Source organism: Solanum stenotomum, chromosome 3 (assembly GCF_019186545.1).
Source record: "Solanum stenotomum isolate F172 chromosome 3, ASM1918654v1, whole genome shotgun sequence".
Lineage (NCBI taxonomy): Eukaryota > Viridiplantae > Streptophyta > Magnoliopsida > Solanales > Solanaceae > Solanum > Solanum stenotomum.
This window is the reverse complement of record NC_064284.1, coordinates 65898082-65922648: the sequence shown is the minus strand read 5'-3', so window position 1 is coordinate 65922648 and position 24567 is coordinate 65898082. Positions and strand designations below refer to the sequence as shown.

Below are 24567 nucleotides of genomic sequence, written 5' to 3'. Positions count from 1 at the left end.
ATAAATATTCAATGTTTTATTTTTTTCGAATCAACCTAGTAAACGATACTCGCTACCTATATAGGGAGTAAATATCTCAAAAGATCACTCAAGTATGTGAAATTATTTGAGAAAGTCATTCAACTTGGTTTTATATCAATAAAGTCACTCAACTTATAGATTTTCTTTTATAAAATTACTCAACTTAAATTATTTTTCTAGAAAATCGTTATAGCCAAAAGATTAAAAAAATAATTGCACAAACTACCCTTCAAGTTTAGTTTGGTAATACTTACTTCTATTGTAGTTTAATATTATGCTTATTTCTCTTATTTTATTTTATTTTATTTTTAGTAATTGTCTTAACTTAATTAATATCAACTCAATTGTCCAAGCATTAAGCATATATTCAACTTGGCTCAGGTTTCATCATATTTTACCATAATTTATACCCATCAATTTTATTTTGATAATAAAATGCATATACACCAATACTTCAAAATTAGTCGGACGAATCCAAATTCGATGACTCCAAAATCGAATCATCTCCTCCCACCCCAACTGGAATTGGACATGGATGACAGGATGAGGCTGAGATAAACTCACCCCCACCCCCTCAAATTCTTCCCTCTTTTTCCCCCACCCCCAAATTATTCCTTCTTTTTCTTTCTTCGTCAACCTGAGATGTTTTTTAAGAAAAAGAATCATTCCTTTTTTCCCCACCTTGCAAAAGTTTTTTCAAAAAATTATTTCAACTAAATATTAGATACTAGCTAATTTTTGAATATCCCTTCAATATTTCTATTTGCGTGGTTTTGAATTAAAATTTCATTTTAATTTGTGGATCGAATATTTGATATTAGTGTTTATTATGATATTATTTAGTGTGGCGTGCATATTTATATAGAATAAAAAATGAGTTTGTTTTGCAAAGTTAGATTTTTTTGATAACTTGAATAAAAAATGTTATAAAACTATTTAAATTAAATAATATATGATAAAGGAAAATTTAGTTAAATCATAAATTTTTATGTTAATAATAATTAGGTTAAGAAAATAATTATTTACAATTAAATAAAATAAGAGAAATAAACATAATATATTATAAACTATAATGGAAGTAAGTATTGCAAAACTAAACTTGAATGATAGTTTGTGCAATTATCTCTTTTATCTTTTGATTATAATGATTTTCTAGAAAAATAACTTGAATTGAATGATTTTATAAAAGAAAATTCATAAGTTGAGTGACTTTCTCAAATAATTTTACATACTTGAGTGACCTTTTGAGATATTTACTCCCTATATAGGTTTGATTTCACTTTTTTAGAGTTTTGGAGTCGCAAAATAAGAATGCAAGATTATCAAAGTTTTTCATGAGTATTAGTCTATAGACATTGAAATTTTGCAGACTGTACAAGACGTGTTCAATTCGAATTGGGACTCTGGAAGATGTGTTCAGTTTCAATTAGAATTCTTAGAGGCTACTCAATCTTAAACCCTAGTTTATGCCTATATAAAGGGTACTAAATTCCCTTAAAAGACATCTCAAAAAAATATCTCATAAACTCTTGGGTATTTTTAAAGATCGGGATCTCAAATATTCTACAAAAGTCATGGAATACTCATATAGAGGTCAAATCTAAATCATCCTAGTTCGAAAAATACACCACTAACGGCACTCGGATCATGGATAAATCTTAGGGGAGTAGAATCAAGGGAGGAATAGAATTGTACCCGCATATTTATCAATAAAATTATGTTTCTTCAGATTTTAATTTTATTTATGTGGTTTATTTATTTTCCATATGTTTAAAATTTATTGCAAACAAACTGGCACGCCCAGTGGGACCAAATCTGCCCTTCATTTCTTCTCTCTTAAATCAAATCTGAAAATCTGAAGCTGCAAAGGTGGAAGAATGAGTACTTCAAGTCTCGTCTTTGAGTTTCATCGAGTCTACACTCCGACAAGCCTTGAAGTAGGGGACATTTGTAGACATTGAAATTTTGTGGACTCTACAAGACGTGTTCAATTCGAATTGGGACTCTAGAAGATGTGTTCAGTTTCAATTAGAATTTTTGGAGGCTACTCAACCCTAAACCATAGTTTATGCCTATATAAAGGGCACTAAATTCCCTTAAAAGGCATCTCAAAAAATATCCCATAAACTCTTGGGTATTTTTAAAGATCAGGATCTCGAATATTCTACAAAAGTCATGGAATACTCATATAGAGGTCAAATCTAAACCATCCTAGTTCGATAAATACGCCACTAACGGCACTTGAATCATGGATAAATCTTAGGAGAGTAGAATCAAGGGAAGAACAGAATTGTATCCGCATATTTATCAATAAAATTATGTTTCTTCAAATTTTATTTATGTGGTTTATTTATTTTCCATATGTTTAAAATTTGTTGCAAACATAGTCCATGAATTTTACTAATTAATATGACTTATCAACTTTGTTTGAGCCCAAATTTTTATAGGTCAATTCGAAACAATCTAGTTAACGATACTCATAGCCTCTATAGGGCCCACGTCACTTTAGTAGAGTTTCGGGGTTACGAAAAAGAAATTCAAGATTAATTAGCTTTTTGTATGTATTAATTCATGAATTTTTCGAAATATGATTGACCGACTCCATTTGTCCTCAAATTTCATGCTCCCATTCGAAACGACTTAAGGAACAATATTCATTACCTCTAGAGGGTCAATGTTGCCTTTTTTGGAGTTTCAGGGTCATGAAACTAGAAATCAAAATTATCTCAATTTTTTGTGTGTATTAGTCCATGAACTTTTTGAAATATGACTGACCGACTCTGTTTGACCCCAAATTTTATTAGTCCATTTGAAATGAAATGGTGTCGTTATGATCTTTTTAACCAACTAAAAGAAAGTGTGTCATATAAATTGGGACAACGAGAATCTCTTTATTTGTTTTCAAATCAATTTCTGTTTAGCAAATTGTAACCAACTAATACATTCAAAGACACATTTTGCAGAGGAACTAAAGAACACAAAAATACAATAACCACTGTCTCTCCAGGAAAATTGACTCATGCTATGAATGCTGAAGCATAAGAACTAATGAATAGAAGGAAGAAGAAAGGAAGATCAATCATCTTGGGTAAACTTGCATCATTGGAACCACTTCGTGACGATGGGATAGATCCACTTCCTGTCACGCGATATATTATGTAAGTTTATAAGCATTTCGAGTTGATACAGACTATGTTGCTCAGACTCTTCAAAAATGTTGTCCTACCAAGGTTGGATCTTAAACAAATGCACTACTTTTTGATGATTCAATATGCACTCGACAACATTTTTTAAGAGTCTGACCAACATAAAACTCAAATTTGATCAAGTTTGAAAGGATTATAATGTACCTGAAGCTTCTGTATTTGGAGAACTTGGTGTTCCAGCAGGAGAACTAGTTGGGGATCCGGCTGTTATAGGCAAGTAATGTCAATGAGCAATCAAATTCACAAGACGTAAAATTTTTGTGGTCGTAATTTTTCTTAGTCTGTTTCAAAAAGAATTGTCTCGTTTCTATGTTTATTAAGTTTTTAGTTCCATTGTTCTCATTTTAACCTTAATGATAATGAACAGCCTGTTTAAAATCACAAGATTCAAATGTCTTAATTGAGTTTTTTTGGATATTGAATAAGTAAACGTATATCCAAACAGAACTTCAACTTTCAAATACCATTTCAAATTTCAACCAAATATCTATGTCAAAACGCCTACTTACATTCTTAAACTCCGTGTACAGTCAAACTAAGACGCACAAAATGAAACAGAGAGGAGTATTTTAGATTGGATGGTCCTTCTTACCATTGCATTTGCTAATTGATGGAGTTTGAACTTTGCAAGCATTAGGAAGAGCCAAAGCTTGAGTCTGGTTAATGTTGAGTCCCATGTTAGAGCCACCACCATTAAGGACCTGGCACAAACACTCTGGATTGTTCTTAACCACCGTGCCTAGCTGCGTGCAGCACCCTGAGGACGGAGATGAAGAGTTCCCCGTGATGTAATTCAAGCAAGGCGACATGCTGACCAACACGTTCGTGCAGTCACTGCTCAATTGAGCAGCAACTCCAGACCAGATCATTGCCAACGCGACTAAAACAAGACCTCTCGAGTTCCTTTGATTCCCCATTTGAATTGGCGTTTGCTGCTAAGAAATAGTTCTGTTTTGGAAGTAAAGTTGATCAGACAATGTTGATGGAAGATGAAGATAGCTTGTTTGATTTATATTAGGAGATTGAGAAGTAAGAGTCAAAATAAGATGCTCTAATAATTGGTGACTAACAAGGAAAAAAATAGTTGTCACAGGTTGGCATTTTGGATTTTTGTCATTAGTTTTTGTTCTATACACACTGACGGTATTTACCCTATCAAGTCATTGTTGCTCGGTCTTTTCAAAAATGTCACTGGATGCATGCCAGACTCGACATAGGTACAACAATATTTTTGAAAAAGCTTAAGCAACCTATAAGTAGCTTGGTATAACATGTTAAATTATATTAATAATATAAAAAATAAAATTAGTATATACAACTTAAATTCTTTTTTATCATAATTTACAAAGGAATTAGGTAGAGTAGGATAATGGTTAGTTATGCAGGTGGCCAACTCATGAAATCTAACAAACCCCACAATTTGTTAAATGCACATGCTTCTAGATCCTAATTTTTCTATTTTTTCATTATTATTTCAAAACTTTTCAAAAGGCAATTACACTTATTGCTAGAAAAAGATTTAAATAAAATCACTAAATATGTCGAGTCCCGGGACTAGAATTCAGAACTCATAAAGTTCAAATCCTGGCTCCATCTCTGAGTCTCGGAACTGTTACTTCCTCCTTGACATTGAGTCCTGGAAAATATGAACTATCCAAACATGTTAACGCTGTGGCATACATGGAATCTTTGGACATATCAGCTACTGTAACGAATTGTTTCCTTTTAGGATAATAGATGATAAGTTGTTGATTCCATTGTCCATGAAAGATAATTTCACCATTTTCACTGCACCACAAAAGCTTTTTATCTTGTACAAACTTTATGCAAATTTCGGGCAAGTTGCACACGTTCATTAACCATTTCCATCCGTCTTGTTCCATAATCCATATGTCCAATTCTTTGTCATGGTATGTTCCTCCATATAAACTAAGACGACCTTTCAAAGTATTCAAACTAAAGAAACCGTTCACACCTATAAATTCGGGTAGTGAAAGTTTCTTCAGTACATCTGACTTTACGTCAAAGTATATGATTGTAGAAGTTCGACTATCTACATATTGGTTGATTAAACACCAATTCAAAGACCAAAATACACTATCTCCCGTTCAAAGACCAAAATACACTATCTCCCGTGCTAATCCCTTGAGAGCAACGATTATTAAATAGTCGCATTGGACAAGGGAAACTTGTTTTCTTTGTCCAACAACTCTTATTTGAAGAGTAGACACCATAAAACGAGCTATATATCAATATAACCTTGTAATTATCAAGATTCGAATCATAGCACAACCCACAAGCTTTCGAACATCCATCTTGGTGGTTGTTCAAATAAGGACATGAATCAAGAATTCGATATTCTCTTGTAGATGGATTCCACAAAACATACTCTTTATCGGAGTTATTGGCCTTTAAAAGTACCAAACCATCACATGAGCACAAGATTTCACCACATTGAAATCTTTTTAGAGGAAATAGTTGCTCTTCAATCAAACATAATTGAGAATGATCAATTTCCAAGTCTCTCAACTCGAAATTCCCATTATTTCTTTGTATCATGAGCTTTTCGCGGCCCAATGCTTTGGATTGATCATGATGAGCTTTCTTGAATTTTTGTTCAACTAATATAACATTCCATGATTTAGAAACAGATTGAAAACGTAACAACGATTTAACAGGAAGCCTAGTAAATATAAAAAATATGATCTCAAATGCAAGATTAATGGATGTATCACCTTCCATGTCTAGCCTCTTCTGTGCTTTCTTCTTAGACATAATCATAATTCTTTTATCGTTTGTAGTAAAGGGGGGAAAAGACTTTATATTAGGGTTTAATATTTTTATTTTTTCCTATTTCTATTTGGAATAGGTCAAAAAAAGTAGTCTTTTTGAAGAAAAAGGATTCTTTAAAATAATTTGCTTATATAATAAAGTTTGTTTACACTCTATTCTTCTCAGACTCCACTGTTGTTGCTCTTTTCTCTTTCTTATCATCTTGTGTGACATTCAGAGACGGAGCTAGGATTTTGAGTTCCGAGCATTCATGGAGAATAATTGGATACCTACTAGAGGATGGAGGTTTGATCCGAGTGATAATGACATACTAAATATCCTGGAAAACTACGTAACAGGACGAGCCAATCCGCCTCAAGCTACCTTCAACTTTGCAAATTTTTATGGCGATATAACAAATCCATCAGCGGGTGCAGTCGGAGACCCTGCAAATCCAACAATCAAATACTTTGTGACTACTGTAAAGGATAAAATATCAGTATCATCATCATTGGGATTCTATTGGAAAAGAGACAACCAACTTATAGGCATTATTAATGAAGTTACGGGTGAAAACAGAGGTTTTAAGAAGTCGATCAAGTTGTTTCAGAAGGGCGTGGATTCAGATAAACTCGTGTGGATAATGACGGAGTACTCTTTGAATTCGAATACACCAGGAGTTGAAGAAGAAGATTTCAAAAATGAAGTCATATGTCGAGTAAGGAGAATTCTAACTAGCAATCCTAAGGTACCAATTTAAAGCTCTGAAATAGATTTTATTTCGATGGATTGGATGAGACTACTCTCGAAAAGAAAAAAAAGATTCACATAAACTGAAACAGAGGAAATACTTTTCAAGATAATAAGGTTGCATGCACTTTCAATGGGAAAAAGATTAATTATTGAAAGTAGTAGGAAAGGACTTAAATTTGGTTCAACTATTCTCTTTCTTTCTTGGATTGCCTTGTTCTACATTTCAAATTACTCGTCTCATAAAAACTAATTAAGTACATGTGCTAAAATGGATGTTACTTTTAATTTTATTTATTATGAAAGACAAGTTACATTGAGATTAGTTAGATTGGATTACTTATTCTGGAATTGATTATTTAAGGATTAGTAATTAGTATGGGGTAAAGATCCCAAGGATTTAAAACTTTACAATTTTGATCAACTATTCTCTTTTCAGGCCAGGCCCAACAACAGCAAGAAGCCCAAGCCCAGCAACAACAAGAGGAGGAACATGAAGCTAGCTGACATTGACTTACAACTAAAGTTGTGATGTGGTAGCACAATATATTTTATATATGTCAAACGAGTTNATTTATTCTGGAATTGATTATTTAGGGATTAGTAATTAGTATGGGGGTAAAGATCCCAAGGATTTAAAACTTCACAATTTTGATCAATTATTCTCTTTTCAGGCCAGGCCCAACAACAGCAAGAAGCCCAAGCCCAGCAACAATAAGAGGAGGAACATGAAGCTAGCTGACATTGACTTACAACTAAAGTTGTGATGTGGTAGCACAATATATTTTATATATGTCAAACGAGTTTTTCCTTTATTATCATAATTTTGTTATATGCCTTTAGATATAGTAATATTGTTTGTTAACTATAGACATGGTGGAGTCAAAATTTTCAATAAGGGGTTCAAAATCTGAAAAAATAGACACACTACGTAGCCGAAGGGGGTTCGACATCTAATATATACCTAAAAAATTATTTTAACCATCTATAAATAATATAATTTTCCGTCGATGGCTCCGCCACTGACTATAGATGATGGCCGTATGAATCAAATCCTCTAGATAGAATATATATTTTAAGAATCCGATACAGATATAACAACATTTTTTTGAAAACACTAGAGCACCATAATTTAATAATATCGATTTGATAACCTATAATAAGTAGCTTCGCATAACGTGTTAATTATCCTTTTTGTCATTAATTTACAAAGGGGTTAGGTGGTGTTGGATAATAATTAGTTATGCAGGTGGCCGACTCATGCTAACTAACTGACCCCACAATTGTTTATTGGTAAAAAAAAATATGTTAAAAAGAAAGTTTATGATTGTTACAAAAAAATGCATATTGTGAATGAAAAAAGTAGAATTCAAGTTCAACATTATCTAAATATTGTTTGGTTTTTACTTTTGTTTTTCAAGAAAAATAACTTTATTGTCTAGGAAAATTTAATTCATACTTAATTTTCACGGATCTCAAAAAGGGTCGCCTTTACTAAAAAACATTTTATCCAAAGTGAGATTTCTCAAAATAAATTTAGATTAATTGGACCCCAAACATGTACCGAACTCCAAGTATGGAAAAAAAAATTGAAAAAATTGCAAGTCAACCTTTATTTATTTATGTTGACTATTCCAATACTAAGGTAGTTGAATCATAATTCTCAAAAGTATTGACAATGATGATTCATAGCCTGATTTATATGTGTTATAGTTAACTCGTATTTTCATTTCATTAATCACTTAACAATAGTAAATTATATAAATTTAGTATCAACACAACACATGTGCGAATAAAAATTTACCCTTTTAGATTTTTATTAATGAACTAGTTATCTACTTACAAATTACGAATTCAATATGTTATGTTTATTGAAACTTTAGAGATTTTCTCTTCTATGTTTCATATCAAAAATATCGTATTCAGATGAATTCGGAGTTAATAAACAACAATTAGGCCACGGCAAGCAAAGCCAGCAAAACTATTGAAAAAATTAGACCAAAAAGAGAAGTTTGTTAAGGTAGTTGAACTTCATTCACCTACATTTCCCTCTATATATTCCCTCTTTACTTCTCCCCACCAATTAAACCATTCAAATTTACAAATTACAAGCATATCATAATAACAATTTCTCAAAAAACTTCCTATTAGTTACTATGGCTTTTCATTACTCTATTTCTTTCCTTTCTTGCATTATTGTTTTAGCAATTTTGCCTATTAATGCCCAAATTGTGACATCTCCATGTACAGCAACAATGCTGACAAGTTTCACTCCTTGCTTGAATTTCTTGTCCAACGGCAACGGAACGGCTACACCATCTCCTGGCTGCTGCAATGCACTGAGAACAATGATGGGCAATGGCTCTGCTTGTCTCTGTGTTATTGCAAGTGGTGGCATTCCCTTTCAGATTCCTATTAATCCTAACACAACCATGTCTCTTCCTCGAGCTTGTAACATGGCTCGTGTTCCCCTCCAATGCCAAGGTAAAAGAATTTTATGGTAGTAGACAGTAGTAGTAACATAGGTCAAGGTGGATTCAGGATTTGAACATTGTGTGTTCAAGCTTGGGTTCGGATGAACGCATAAGTTATTAGCTTGATTACCCCATGAATCCTACACATCGAATATAAGCTTACATATCTACAATAAGTTGTTGCCATGATTTGATCCTGTGACCTCCTTGTCACATAGTTGCAACGTTTACGATTTGGCCAAGGCTATATCCTTCAATCCTCTTATCAAAGAGGTTGCCCGTTGCACTAAGCTCCCACTATACCTCCTAATTACATAGTTGCAACTTTTACTATTGGGCCAATGTTATATCCTTCATTCCTCTTATCAAAGAGGTAATCCATTGCTTAGGTCATATGTATGCAATCTAAGCAAGAGACTATTCTCACGACTTGAACCTATGACCTCCCAATCGCACTTCATTCCTCTTATCACAAATAAGAAATTTAAGAAGACTGTTATATATGTATTTACATATCAACATATTTTTTCATCCTAATTGGTAACTAACATCCTTTGTGGTTCTCTTGATTGCAGCCTCCACTCCACCTGCAGCAGCTCCAGGTATATATTAGTACCTATATCATATAATCTTTTTTTTTTTTAATAATGTCCATATTTCAAGATTTTATAATCTAAAATTGTCATGAAAATGTGAAATTATTACTTTTTGTGAATATAGGTCCTGTTGGAACAGAGGCTCCAAGTGCTTCACCAACATCAGCTCCTACTCCTTCTCCTAGTCCTAAAGGTATTACTTAATAGTATCATTTTCTAGTCCATAAGCTTCCTATATAATTCTTCTAATAATTTCATATCCGATTTGACCTATGGACGAATATATAAGTAAACGTTCCATGTTTGTTTGAAAGGTCAATCTATTCACTCGTATTGATATATTTCTCTTTACTAATAAATCGACTAATTTAACTCATGTATGTATAATCATTTTGATCCCTCAATTGAATCGGTTAACCAAATAAAAGTTATGTTGCTCAAACTATCCAAAAATGCACTAATTTTGAAGGATCCAAAAATGTTGGGCGGCATTTTTGAAGAGTTTGAGCAATATAGATTAAAAATTGTGTTGCTCGGATTCTTCAAAAAATGTATGTATTAGATCCTTCAAAAGTTATTTTAAGGATCCAACACGACTATGACAACATTCTGAGAGAATCCGAGCAACATAGGTTAAAAGCGTATGAATCAAAAGATTAACTTGATAATGAATTTAATTTGCACCAGGTACAACAGCTTTCAACCCAACGTCACCAACTTTGGCACCACAAGCTGATGTAATTCCTACTGTAACTCCACCATCTCCATCAGCAACGAATTCCGGCCGCCGTCAAAACTCAAATACTCCATCAGCTGCCCCTTCTGTTGGCTATGGCTTTTCACCATTGGTCCTCATTGCTGCATTTGCTTTTATATTGTATTAGTTTGAGATTACACAGTACTAAAGATAGTGAGTTTGTTGCATTTATTTTGAGATCTGTACTATTTGTTATACAATTATTCTTTGATGTAATATAGAATCTTGAAATTTATTTCTTGTTGTATTAGTACACTAAGGACTCTTTGAATTTTTTAAAATTTGGGTGTTTGTTATGTAAAAATTTCATGGGGTACCCTATTTCGACACACTATTTTTAATCTGTACCCAATTATTTATGATATTTTGCATGTCTACTCACTTGGAAACGAACTTCAAACATACGGTGTCTCATGAAATAATATCCAATTGTAACACTTCCTGAATGAGTTTGACTTCAACTAGTCCATATGAAATTGCGAAATATTTGTGCTCATCTACAACATTTGTAGCATGACTAGCTAGAAAGAGCTTAAAGCACCAAATGTATGATATGAGTAGGTTATAAGCAAGCAAAAACACTCATGACTACAAAGCATAAATATACACTAAACTTTCTTACAAATTCATTATCATAATTGAAAAGTTGTTGATAACAATGTACACTTTTAAATTCAATTGGGTTTTTGCATCTATTCTTCTTCTTTTTACTTTTACATTGTTCCCAATAGCTACATGTCATTTGCCACAATGTTCATTTGAAGGGATAAACTTGGAGAAATGCATGGATCCAGACAAAAATCAAGCTTCTTTTGATTCTTGTTGCAATGCACTCAATCAAGTGATTCAAGCAGGATATTATTGCTTGTGTGCAATATTAGGCTCTTCAAGTCCTCTTATAACAAACTCACTTGTACTACCTTTTTCTAATTGCTTCATTTCAATACCTCCATTGACACATTGTCAAGGTAATTGATAACAATTCTTCTTTGATTTCTATGCTTATTAATTACTCCCTTCGTTCAGATTTACGTTACGTAATTTGACTTACCTATGATATCATACCTTTTTCTCTATTTGCAAAGTAAAATTTCTCAGCAAAGGAGATTCAATTGAACCTCCCTTATTCTTACCAAGCTCTGGTAAGACTTTTGAAAGTTGTGCTAAAACATCAACGTTCAAAAGTCTTAATAGACGTACAAATGTTATGACATGTTTAATAACATAAGTTTCAAAAGTATTTTTTTCTCTATTAAATTCCACGTCCAATCAAACTATGTCACATAAGTTTTAATGAAGCAATAGCATGACACATTTTGCAAAAAGATATCTAATTTTGGTGCTAATTTGTTATATTTATTTACTTTTTTTTTGTAGAACCTAAAGCAAAGGTTAGTCCAGTACAAGAAATGAGGCCACCACCAAGTAGACCAACACCAATTTTTTGGCATCCAAAATCACCAAATGAGCCACCACCATTACCACTACCATCAGTACCAAAGGACTTAGTGTTGCCATTGCCACCAAACATGGATGATATTCCAGTTCTGAATTCAGCTAGACATGATAATGTTACAATTTATTCACTTTTTCCAGAATTTAAAAATCCTATGGCTGGATATTTAACATCATTAGGTGGAGAAAGCAAGAAAATTTTGTTGTATGCTAAACTTCACCTTTTGCTCATAGTGACAACATTTTATGTAATGCTTATGAACTGATATGATGATTGCATGTTTTCCAAATATTAATGGAACTCTTAATTTTGAATTTGCTTAATTCATTGTGCTTGATAAACTTAGTAGTTCATTTATACTACGTTAAAATTACTGATAGATAAAATCTAGGCATGTAAATTAAGCTCAGGAAAATTTTCATTTCAATTATATTCAGTAAGAAAAGAGAGGATTTGTTGAATGTCTAGTATTCTTAATACGATATAAAGACCAACTTCACATTTGAAATTGCACCAAAAAAAATATTTATTCTCAGGGTGTGTTTGGTATGAAGGAAAATGTTTTCCATGGAAAATGTTTTCTTGGAAAACAAGTTGATTTTTAACTTGTTTTCTTATGTTTGGTTAGTGAGTGAAAAACATTTTCCGGAAAACAATTTCTAGTGTTTGGTTGGTGTTTAAGGAATTTTTTCCGGAAAACACTATACAGTTGAGACTTAAGGTTTTTCACATTATTGTGCACAGTTGCTCATCTCTGTACACCACACACATATTTCAACTGTGCATAGTACAAACAGTAAGTTGTACAAACATATCATATCATAATAATATAATTATGAATACTTGGTTCAATAACACCATTAAATCAACAAACTAACAATTTGTAAACATGTAAAACAACTCTGCCTTCAGCACACAAATCAAATTCAAGCAAAAAGATATCAAGTCCTCTAATAGTAGTACTCTATATAGTTATGTTCTTCCAATTCACTTCTATATTCTATTTATGTTGTCGCTTGAACCTTTCCAACCACACCTTACGGAGATTTTGATTTTTAGCCATGAATCCCTTAACTAAAGTATCACTTTGTACCAAATAGTCAAAAGCATCCCCTAAGAACTCTTCCCCATAACCTTCAATTGCCCTAACTTCTTCATACAACCTTGTCACATCTAATCGGCTATCAGCTATCTTACTTATTCCCGCTGCCACTTCTCCAAGTTTTGTTGAAATATCACCGACCACATCTTGCACATCAGAAGGACGATTTCTTTTACGACTTGACTTGACTTGAGAAGTTTCACTCACATCTTGCACTCCATTCTCCTTAGATGGTCCTTCAATCTCATCTTCATTACCTTTCTCCGAACTACAATCCAAGCCTATATCTTCAAATGACTTAGCACAATCACCCCTAGCTCGATCATTCCCACAGACAAGAGACATTTCTTCAAACATATCAATCTTCTTGTTGATGAACTTATCATGACTAGGATGCGCCTACAATATAAATGACAAAAATANTTTGAGGGTGGGCAAGGGCGTAGGCTGGGGTGAAATTCGCTTGTGTTGCGCGTCCACTTCTTTTCCGGAAAATGATTTCCGCAGACTTGTTACGGAAGTCGTTTTCCGCTGATTTTAGGAAAACAAGTCCTTTAGGAAAATGTTTTCCCAACATTTTGTTGCAACCAAACAAAAGAAAATAGGAAAACATTTTCCTCCATACCAAACACACCCTCAGTCTACAACAAGCTTGTCGCTTTTCCACATCATAACTACTCATGAAAAACCATCGCCACTTATCTCAAATAAGTTTGTGAAGTTTTAACTCCAATAGTGAAAAAATGATTTGTCATTCAATTAGTGACATACATATAATTGATATTCAATTCAAGCTATGAACAGAAGTTCTTTCATAACGTAACTCTGAATTATTATAGTTGGTGCAGTTCCATTTGAGTGTTAGATTGAATCTTTTTTCTCCCTCTGGAGATGTCATTGGCTCCTAGGAGAGAGTTAAGGATTCAATCTTATACCCAAATGAAGATCCACCTTTGGAATTACCGCAGCTGTAATAACCAAGCATTGTGGAGAAACTTCCATTCACTAATTGAATGTAGCAAACCATCTAATAAGCCTAACTGAACTACAAGTTTTGTTAACATGTTCAGATGAAAACTATATGATAAAATGACCAGCTTGGAACCTAGGTCGTACAGGACACAAAGGAAAGAGGGGCTAACCTGGACTTTGACACATATTTCCTGCTTGAAATTCAGATGTTTCACATAGCAAAGTTATGGGTGGAATGCAGTAGGATTGATGTTAATGCCACTCTGCTGGAACAAAACTACATTGAAACAACATCTGCAATCACTGCATATATACATGACTCAAGTATTTCATATTTTTGTCATAACAGAAGGAAACAAGAAAATGAGAAACAAATTCAGATGACAACAGATTATACAACTGTATATCCCAAAAGGCTGTTTAGAGGGGGGAAAAGGCAGCTTATATATCATATTACTATAAGTTTTGCCAAATGGGTAAATGACAACGCATTGCTGTGAAACATATACTTGGAAAAAGGAGACTATAGTTCCAATTTAAACTGTCACAGCAAACTGCAAACAAAAGTTCACAGCACAAGGTCATAAAGGATCACACCAATTAATCCATTCCATTCACAAAAACTTTCCAAGTTGTATATCAAATTGCAAATTGACAGCCAAAAAGATCTAATTCCATTCGCATCACAAAAACTTTCCAAGTTGTATATCAAAACAGAAAGTCACCAGCACCATTGAATTCAAAACTATTAAAACAAGAGCCAATTCTATATTACAAAGCTATGAATTGTTCACTTCAGATCAATTTCAAAACTAGGAGTTCATTTATTCTAAAACTCTTGAGATGCAGAGCCAATATCGCCCTTGCCTGAGCCAGCCTTTCTAGGCAACAGATTCTGGTGGATGTTAGGCAAGACACCTCCATTAGCAATTGTAACTTGACCCAAAAGCTTGCTCAGCTCCTCATCATTTCTCACAGCCAACTGAATGTGCCTCGGCACTATACGATTCTTCTTGTTATCCCTTGCTGCATTTCCAGCCAACTCCAACACCTAAATTAAGAAATTATAATAATTTTAGTCTCAAAAGATTGTACAAGTTTTTTCACATCAAAGAATACAACTCCAGCATCACAATCTCCAGATAATCAGTAACATTAAACTAGATAAATCTCTAAACACCAATACCTATTCTTCAATTGATTATCACAGTCCATTACTAAGCATGATTATCCAACCATCAACATGAACTAATCATACAATACCAATTCTCCAAGTGTTAACCCTTAACAAAGCTCATACACAACAATTAACACAGATTATGAACAAACAGAACCACCATTGTAGCAGATTGCAAGTTGACTGACAAATGAAACCAAATTATACACTGCAACCACTCCGGTGTATGTAACACTATCTCCTACTTAATTTGTTCCAAAATGAACCGCAAAAACAAAATAAATTCAGCTTTAAAATTTACATTTCTACAGTTAATAAGTAGCCTTTTTAAGCTACACGAACTCCATGTCTAATAATCACAAAAGTTATGTTATAGCGTGTTTAAAACTACAAATATAAAAAATACAGTCCTTAAATTCGATTCCAGATTCAAACCATGTCACATAAAATGGGATAAATTTGAATCAATTGATGAAATCAAGTAAGACTCACAGAAATTGAAGTAAATTTTAATTCAATCGACCAAATCTAGTAAAAAACAATCGCATAGAGAACATTTGAATTCAATCAACCAAATGAAGTACAATCGCAAAAAATTGGAGTAAATTTCAATCTAATCGACCAAATCAAGTGATAACAATGCATAAAATTTGTATTCAATCAACCAAATCAATTAAAAACAATCGCATAAAATTGGAGTACATTTGAATTCAATCAACCAAATCAAGTAAGTACAATCGCACAAAATTGGAGTGAATTTCAATCTAATCCACCAAATCAAGTAAAAACAATGGTATAAAATTAGAATAAAATTTGAATTCAATCCACCAAATCAAGTATGAAATTACCTCAGCAGCGAGGTATTCAAGGACAGCAGACAGATAAACCGGTGCACCAGCTCCAACACGTTCAGCATATTTTCCATTCTTAAGGAAACGAGCGATTCTACCGACGGGGAATTGGAGACCCGCCTTTGAAGACCTAGACACAGATTTCGATGCCTTTGGCTTCCCTCTACCGGCGCCGCCCTTGCCTGATCCACCGCCGGAACTCATTTTTTTCCGATGAAACAAAAACCCTAAATCTAGCTCTCGATTTTGTATGCTGCTGTTTTTGGCGTCAGTGGTGAAAGATGAAAAGAGTAGGGATTCTATATATAGGAGTAAATGCTGTGTGCTGATTGGTGGAATTGATGAGCACAAGGATTGCCAGCGTGGAAGTGGGCCCACACGTTTTGAGAATTGCGCGGGAGATTTTTAATCTAGAAACGCGAATGGCGCTTTTTTTTGTAAATTTGTATTAGGAGTAAATTTACGCATAAGACAATACAATATTTGATTGATCGTATAAGAAATAGTTGTCACGTAACTAAAATGTACATTTGATTGTATGTATTATGTGATAATATTAGCTTTAGTGAATTTATATAATATTTACGTGAAATAGAATATGGTCTAAGAATATATTTATTTGTTATGTGGAAATTCAAACTATTTAAAAACAAAAAAAGAAACTATTTTTAAAGTACATAATACTTGTATAACAATCTCCTCATATTATCCCTTGTAATTAAACACTTCTATAAATAACTTATACATTATAATTTCTACATAATTAATATGTTACCCATACAAGCCTAAAATTAAGGAGACGATGTAGGCATGTTTATAAAAAATCACCTCTTTGTTAAGAAGATGATAAGGTTGTCCAAATCAAATCGAATCACAAAAAGGACTTTTTTTTTTGTTAGATTTGATTTGATTTGATTTTTAGGTCCAAAATTTAGTTTTTAATATGGTATTTGTTCGTTTTATGTACTAACTTTTTGCGTTGAGTTAGATTTAAGGTTAATTTGATAATACATTTAACAAGTAAAAAAATACATGGTACTCTAACACTGCAATTTAACATGTATCCAACTTTTTTTAAAAAAAATGCACGCCTAGAACATATATAAAGTTGCATATGGATGTAACTATTGAATAAGACTATTTTTTTTTAAAATGACCTCTAATTTGCCTAAGTAATAAGTTATTTTATCCGTTCTTTCATTGAGTACTGACACTATATTAAATTAAATGAGTAAAGTAATAACACAATACTTTATCGTGGAAAATCTCAGTTCATAAAGTATATACAAACGACAATCTTACACCACTACAAAAATTTAACTTCAATTTTATTAAATTATGAGCCTCAACAATTTAAGATTACAAACTTTGTAACCTGAGGAAATAAACTCTAATTCCTATAAATCAACAATCACTTTTGATTATTGAACCGGACTTTGCTCAACACAGAGTCTTAAAACAACTTAGATTACAATTATTGCAATTCTAGAAACTAAACTCTAATTTCTTTAAATCAATGATCACCTTTGACTATAGAACCCAACTTCAAGTTGCCCTCGACTAGAAATGTGCTCTTAACTCTAAAAGCGAAAGATTTCAACTCAATATAAGCAAACTTAACTTAAGAATTGTAAAACATAAGCATATGAAATATGTCTTTCTGTCTTGTTTCCTTGTCTTAACTGCACTTAGATTTGCAATCAGGACTCTCTCAAATATGAATTTCCTCCTATTTGATTGCCTATTTCTTGTAACACTATGTGTAAGTGCACAGGTTCTTTGTGAAACCATAGTTGTATTTATAGATGTGAGACTTCTCCTTCTTCAAGCAAATATCCTTCCTTCCAAAGATTCCTTTTTATTTTAGGATTTCCATTATTGTCCTTTTTTGAGATTTCTTTTCATGTAGGAATTATCTATAAAAGGAAACTTTATACAAGATGGACTCTTATCACATACGTGCTTTATCTGTGGTTGACATTATCCTTACTCTAGTCGGACTCGATTTGATAGAAACATGCTATCGCAATCTTCTCCTTTCATTTGTTCTTGTTGGAATGTATGCGTCCACTGGTCTAGATGGGACCAGGTCCTCAGCACAGTTACAATAACAAAAAATAAACAAAGTGTTGAAAGTAAAGATTGCACAACAACTTTACGTGAAAACCTCCTTGCTCAATGGAGTAAAACCACGACCTGGCCTGCCAGGACTTTTCAAACTGCTTCCACTAATCTTCTCAAAGCAAAAGTAAAAGTCAGTTTACAAAATGAGATTAACCTACTAATCTCCATACTAAGCAATATATCATATTACTTAGACGAGCCTAAGCAGATACAACACTGCCCACTAAGCTATCACCCCTAGATAACTTAGACTTTTCTAAGCGGATACCACACCGCCCACTAAATCAACTAGCTCCTAGATGACTTAGACTTTGACTGAGCAGATACAACACTGCTCACTAAATCGGCTAACTCTAACCGACTTAGACCTTTCCACACAAAAACAAATATCTGAATCTTTTATAGACTAGGAACAAATTTACAATATACGCACGGAAGTATAACTCCTAAGACACACTCAGATGCTTGCAGCTTGATCAGTTCCTTGTTGTGTTTGCCGAAAAATACTTCTTGAAAGTGAGTCTTTACAAGTGTTCTTGAGAATTTTCAAGTTGCAAAAACTAACAAAACTCAAACTCAACAAAGACGCTTCAACACTTTATCAGGTCCCTTTGTTGAACATGAGTATTGTTCTTCCTTGAAGATGGCCTTCTTTTAAAGCTTGTGAATTTTTCAGAGAAAATCCAAGTTTTTGTTTTGCCAAGTCTTGAGTTTGTATTTTGTGTTGAGAGATTATATCAAAATGAATACAAACTCCTTGAGACCGCCCATTGGCTGAGAGCCTGCCTCTCTGGAAAGACGTGCACCTACCACATCAGAAGTGGCAGCTTTTTTGACAGCTGTCGTGTCGTCCTTTCACATCGCAGTCTTGCAGGGACTAGGTCCCTTGCAAACTTCTCTTAGTAAGTTCTTGAGAATACGTGTTGGCTCTCTCCTTTTGAATGAATGAATTAGTTTGTTGTTTTTCCTTGGATATATTTAGACATGAAAAGTTATTATCCAATGTACAAGCAACCTCGTCGCTTCTGATTGGTGGAGTACTCTATGGAATGACCTGCAGTTCTTCCTATATGATGATAACACTCCATGTTAATTCACTCCATCCACCTCACCCTTACACACTTATATCATTTGTTTAAAGTTGTAAGGTAAACTTAGAACATGCAAGTAAACTCATTGCTGCTTCTTTAAGTCTTTTAAGATCATGATGATATGTTTCACAAGAGCGTCACTTATACATAGTACATGTTGTCAAAAACCTGACCGCTCAAAAGAGCAACTTGCTCTATAATACACAAAAGAATAAATAAGAAAATAACATATTTTAAATATTTTTCGTAAAAATACTTTCTATAGTACCAAGTACACACTCAAAAAATATTACTCCGTATAATTCATTTGTGCTACGAACTAGAAGAATTGTGCCTCATTGGAATAGTGATATCAACATTCATAATTTTTTAATTAGAAACTCGTGGACTCTATTACCTATATTTATAGAAAAACTAATTCAATAGCTGATGATTAATCAGTTTATCTTGATCGAGTCTCATCTTGAATAACACTTACATACTCTTCCATTTCTGCACGAGCTACCGGAGANTTAAACTCTAATTCCTATAAATCAACAGTCACTTTTGATTGTTGAACCGTACTTCACTCAACACGAAGTCTTAAATCAACTTAGATTACAATTATTACAATTCCAGAAACTAAACTCTAATTTCTTTAAAGCAATAATCACCTTTGACTATAGAACCCAACTTCAAGCTACCCTCAACGTAGAAATATGCTCTTAACTCTGAAAGCAAAAGATTACAACTCAATAAGTTTGCTCCTTTCATTTGTTCTCCTTTTTGTCAATTGTCAAAGCCTTTTTCGATCTAACAAATTTATTATTTTTAATGATGACAAACCATTGCTTCTTGTGTGTATTATATGACGATAACACTTCATGCTAATTCACTTCATCCACCTCACCCTTACACACTTATATTATTTGTCTAAAGTCATAAGGTAAACTTAGACATGTAAGTAAAACTCATTGCTGCTTCTTTAAGTCTTTTAAGATCATGATATGTTTCACTAGAGCGCCACTTATAAATAGTACATGCTGTCAAAAACCTGACCGCTCAAAAGAGCAACTTGCTCTATAATACACAAAAGAATAAATAAGAAAATAACATATTTTAAATATTTTTCGTAAAAATACTTTCTATAGTACCAAACACACACTCAAAAAAAATTACTTCGTATAATTCATTTGTGCTACGAACTAGAAGAATTGTGCCTCATTGGAATAGTGATATCATCAATTACATTCATAATTTTTTAATTAGAAACTCGTGGACTCTATTACCTATATTTAGTCTCATCTTGAATACCACTCACATACTCTTCCATTTCTTCACGTGCTACCGGAGATGGTGTTGGGGTCTCATTTACCCGCTTACTTGCTCTCTAGTTTCTTGATGTTTTAGTTCTTTTTCGTAAAAATAAAATAAAACGATAAAAAATAATCAAGTGAGTAAAAAAAAAAAAGAGGCAAAACGGTGTCGTATAGCTTTGTGGTTCTTGTTTATTTACGAGTTGTAATCTAATCTCAATATGTGGTAGCCAAAAAGGTAATCCTTCGACTTCTACTACCTCACTGAATTTTTTGTGTTGTTTCTTCTTCAACTTCTCCAAAAATTCATCAAAATTGCAGAAAAACTTATCAAAATTGATGAATCAAAAGATATAGCATCTGGGGTTAGCTTCTTTTAGCTTGAAGTACTGTAAAAATTACATCTTCAAAGCTATAAAAATCCTTTCATGGCGTCTTCAATACTGAGTGGAGCTGATAATTTCAAGCTTCTTAGTGGAATTTCTCCATCTGGGTCATCATATCTTGGATCAGAATTGAATCTTAAGTGTTTACCCCAAAAGGGTTTTGTTAATTTCAGAGCAACAAGAACCCTAAGACCCACCAAATGCAGTTTATCTGCTTCAAGGCCAGCTTCTCAACCAAGATTCATACAACACAAAAAAGAGGCATTTTGGTTCTACAGGTTCTTGTCTATTGTGTATGACCATGTGATAAATCCTGGGCATTGGACTGAAGATATGAGAGATGAAGCACTTGAACCTGCTGAGCTACACACTAGGAATTTGCAGGTGGTGGATGTTGGTGGTGGAACTGGATTTACAACTCTTGGGATTGTTAAGCATGTTGATGCTAAAAATGTGACTATTATTGATCAATCACCTCATCAGCTTGCTAAGGCTAGGCAGAAGGAGCCATTGAAAGAGTGCAAGATACTTGAAGGAGATGCTGAGGATCTACCATTTCCTACTGATACTTTTGATAGATATATTTCAGCTGGAAGGTACCAAATATCTTTTAATCTTGTGGTGTTAAACGTGCTACATGGAAAGTTGAAATTAAAGAGTTGTGAAAAAATATAGAAGACATTCTTTTTTTAAACAGACTAGAAAGGAAAGTAAGACGAACAAATTGAAACTGAGGTAGTATGTGAGTTCTGAACCACAACTCTTTTTGTTTAGTGGATTATGGATACATTTATTTGTACATATTAGGTGAAGTCTTACTAATAGTACAGGATTTGAGCCATAGCTAGTGGGTTTCTTGGAACCTGTATTGTGGCTCTACCTCCAATACTTTGTTTTTTGGATAATGTGTCCGATCCTCAAGGGTGGATGGAGAGTGTTAAGTTATGGCTTCATTGGAAGTGATAAAAATTCACGAAAGAAGTACAAATTGATTTTGAACCCAATAAATCGAATGAGTCGTGATAGAATCCCGAACTCGAGCCCATAAAGTTCAAATCTTGGTAACTCTTAAGGATAAATAAGATTGTACTGTGATCTGTTTCTGAAATGCAATTTCTTTCTGTGTTAGTCTTGCCTTTCCTGCAAATTACTCTTGTTAGTGTATAATACTATGTAATACTATTAAACAATTAATCAAGCTTGGCCAGTGGCGGAGCCAGGAATTTATACAAGGGTATTCAAATACATACTAGAAATCACACTTGGGATTTGGATTTGTGATCTAAAACAATTTTTGAATCCCCTTGGCCACGTCACTAAAATTTCCCCTTATGTGAAGGAGATTCAACAGTTAACATATAGCAAATAAAAAAAAAAATTCCCTATTTGCATGGTGTAATTTTAAAATAAAGAGATCCTATTTTACCACCTTTACTCCCTCTAGCTCCGCCATTGAGCTGAGGTGGAGTTTTTGTTACTCTTTCTTATATGTGGGAATGCTTTTTAACGTTCCATGTATTTTTAACAGAAGACCATTAGGTTGTGAAGTTCAACTTGCTATGGTTCCGCTATGATTTTTTAGGCCACATATATAGTCTTTTTTTTGCTTCAATTTTGAAATAACTATTTACTAGTGCACAAGTGAAGTGTGATTCACTGATTCTTTGAAGAATTAAGATGCTTGTTATACTCAATATACGGAGTGCAAGTGAACATCTAATAACATAAAGTTATCATTTTCACGGTAGGTTTATAACCATTGTTTATATTTCCTTACTTATTGTTAGAGTGGGGTAGAGTCCCACAGGAATGGACCATTGGTTTGCTTCTATGGACTTGGGGCAATCCTCCCTCATGATCTAGCTTTTGTGGTTGAGTTAGGCCCAAGTACCATATTTACACTTAATTTTTTTTTGCTTATATTGATTCTTATTGTTGGCAAGTTCAAGATTAATATATATGTTTGATGTGTGATCTTGCTCATTCTGGTGGAATCCAGTTCAATTTACTGCAACAATATTTACTGGTGTCACCTATTTATTACTTCTAGATGTAATAACATGATTGTGTTCTCCAGCATTGAGTATTGGCCAGATCCACAGCGTGGTATCAAGGAAGCTTATCGGGTACTAACCATAGGTGGGGTTGCCTGTGTGATTGGTCCGGTGTACCCAACATTTTGGTTATCTCGTTTCTTTGCAGATGTGTGGATGCTCTTTCCAAAAGAAGAAGAATATATAGAATGGTTTAAAAAGGCTGGTTTCACACAAGTTAAGCTGAAGCGGATTGGCCCAAAATGGTATCGTGGTGTCCGCCGACATGGGTTGATCATGGGGTGCTCTGTGACTGGAGTGAAGCCATACGCTGGGGAATCTCCATTGCAGGTAGGGACTTCTTTTCCTAAACGTGTGTTGTTGCTTAGAAAATACCATATATGAAGCTTTTGTGTTGGTCAATCTGTTAGATGACTTAAATGCTTCGGTTTCCTGTTTATTTATGTTTACTTGGAAAAATTTTAAACACATTTGTTGACTTTCCGATGCTATATCTTACTCTCTTCATGTCACTTTACAGACACATTTTCCACTTCCAAACATCTCGAAACATTTGGTATACTATACAGAAAATACAATTTCTTGGTAATTCTAATTTCATTAAGCAAATGGAAGGTTAAGTATTATGAAATCTGTTCTGCATTACAAGCTTAAACTTTTCTTGTTTCGTCTACAGTAAAACTGTGTGATATATATTGTGATCACGGTATACGTGGACACCTTCCTCCTTTTCTCTGCTTTTACTGAATTTCTTGGCTCTTGACTAGCGGATAGCCTATAGCGCAATCATTTTAACTATCAGTATTTTTGCCTTACACAATTACAATAACAACTAAGCCTTAGTCCCAAGAAAGTTGGGTTCGGCTATATGAATCCTCAGTGACCATGTTCCCCCATTTAAATTCATCTTGGGCCAGCATTATACAAAATAAAAATGAAAAGTGCATGTGAACTCTCTGTATTGTTGTGTTGCAGCTCGGTCCTAAGGTTGAGGATGTGAGCAAGCCTGTGAACCCTTTCGTATTTCTCATGCGATTCCTGCTTGGCATAATAGCTGCAAGTTACTATGTGCTCGTTCCAATATACATGTGGCTTAAGGATCAAATCGTCCCGAAAGGTCAGCCCATCTGAATGATAAGGACAACTTATCAATCCAAGAGAAGTTCTCCACAATTTCTGTTTGACAGTTCTCCACCAGTGACCACAACTCTGTCGCGGACCAAAGTTTTTGGCTTCGTCATACGGGTTAATTTGTTGAAGGTATCATGAATGAATTTGTTGAACTTAGTCTGTTAGTTTTTCATCCTTAGAAAAGGGCCCTTGTAAATTTTATTTTCATGGTAAAACCTAGAAAATCTTTGTGACATTTTCTAGTTGTATAATCTATCAGTCATGTCTTTTAATCATATGTTGAGAAAACTCATTGAAATAAATAGTAGTAATGCATTGTTTGCCAATATTGAGCGAGTTTTAAGTATTTTAG

The 24567-nt window shown here is 33.6% G+C and overlaps 8 protein-coding genes across 8 annotated transcripts; 4 read left to right on the top strand and 4 right to left on the bottom strand.

Moving 5' to 3' along the window:
• Positions 1-2888: 2888 nt before the first annotated feature.
• Positions 2889-4244, bottom strand: LOC125859613 (non-specific lipid transfer protein GPI-anchored 5-like). The gene is made up of 3 exons (XM_049539396.1): positions 3820-4244; positions 3372-3431; positions 2889-3160 (listed from the first exon to the last, which is right to left on the bottom strand). The coding sequence occupies exons 1-3, from the start codon at positions 4142-4144 to the stop codon at positions 3039-3041; spliced, it is 507 nt and encodes a 168-aa protein (XP_049395353.1). The 5' UTR covers positions 4145-4244; the 3' UTR covers positions 2889-3038.
• Positions 4245-4804: 560 nt separating this feature from the next.
• On the bottom strand, positions 4805-6002 carry LOC125859203 (putative F-box protein At4g29970). Its single transcript, XM_049538907.1, has 2 exons — positions 5525-6002; positions 4805-5280 (listed from the first exon to the last, which is right to left on the bottom strand). The coding sequence occupies exons 1-2, from the start codon at positions 6000-6002 to the stop codon at positions 4805-4807; spliced, it is 954 nt and encodes a 317-aa protein (XP_049394864.1).
• Positions 6003-6270: 268 nt separating this feature from the next.
• On the top strand, positions 6271-7281 carry LOC125859202 (uncharacterized). The gene is made up of 2 exons (XM_049538906.1): positions 6271-6747; positions 7189-7281. Exons 1-2 carry the CDS (start codon positions 6271-6273, stop codon positions 7279-7281), a joined length of 570 nt encoding a protein of 189 aa, XP_049394863.1.
• A 1574-nt stretch (positions 7282-8855) lies between these two features.
• On the top strand, positions 8856-10856 carry LOC125859657 (non-specific lipid transfer protein GPI-anchored 20-like). The gene is made up of 4 exons (XM_049539445.1): positions 8856-9233; positions 9799-9825; positions 9944-10012; positions 10507-10856. The coding sequence occupies exons 1-4, from the start codon at positions 8906-8908 to the stop codon at positions 10701-10703; spliced, it is 621 nt and encodes a 206-aa protein (XP_049395402.1). The 5' UTR covers positions 8856-8905; the 3' UTR covers positions 10704-10856.
• A 378-nt stretch (positions 10857-11234) lies between these two features.
• LOC125859201 (uncharacterized) lies at positions 11235-12297 on the top strand. The gene is made up of 2 exons (XM_049538905.1): positions 11235-11544; positions 11954-12297. Exons 1-2 carry the CDS (start codon positions 11235-11237, stop codon positions 12295-12297), a joined length of 654 nt encoding a protein of 217 aa, XP_049394862.1.
• Positions 12298-12890: 593 nt separating this feature from the next.
• LOC125859200 (uncharacterized) lies at positions 12891-14136 on the bottom strand. The gene is made up of 2 exons (XM_049538904.1): positions 14098-14136; positions 12891-13533 (listed from the first exon to the last, which is right to left on the bottom strand). Exons 1-2 carry the CDS (start codon positions 14134-14136, stop codon positions 13033-13035), a joined length of 540 nt encoding a protein of 179 aa, XP_049394861.1. The 3' UTR covers positions 12891-13032.
• A 621-nt stretch (positions 14137-14757) lies between these two features.
• LOC125860604 (probable histone H2AXb) lies at positions 14758-16404 on the bottom strand. Its single transcript, XM_049540601.1, has 2 exons — positions 16132-16404; positions 14758-15157 (listed from the first exon to the last, which is right to left on the bottom strand). The coding sequence occupies exons 1-2, from the start codon at positions 16336-16338 to the stop codon at positions 14936-14938; spliced, it is 429 nt and encodes a 142-aa protein (XP_049396558.1). The 5' UTR covers positions 16339-16404; the 3' UTR covers positions 14758-14935.
• A 4476-nt stretch (positions 16405-20880) lies between these two features.
• Positions 20881-24541, top strand: LOC125857861 (2-methyl-6-phytyl-1,4-hydroquinone methyltransferase, chloroplastic-like). The gene is made up of 3 exons (XM_049537512.1): positions 20881-21626; positions 23108-23414; positions 24060-24541. The coding sequence occupies exons 1-3, from the start codon at positions 21073-21075 to the stop codon at positions 24213-24215; spliced, it is 1017 nt and encodes a 338-aa protein (XP_049393469.1). The 5' UTR covers positions 20881-21072; the 3' UTR covers positions 24216-24541.
• The last annotated feature ends 26 nt before the right edge of the window (positions 24542-24567 follow it).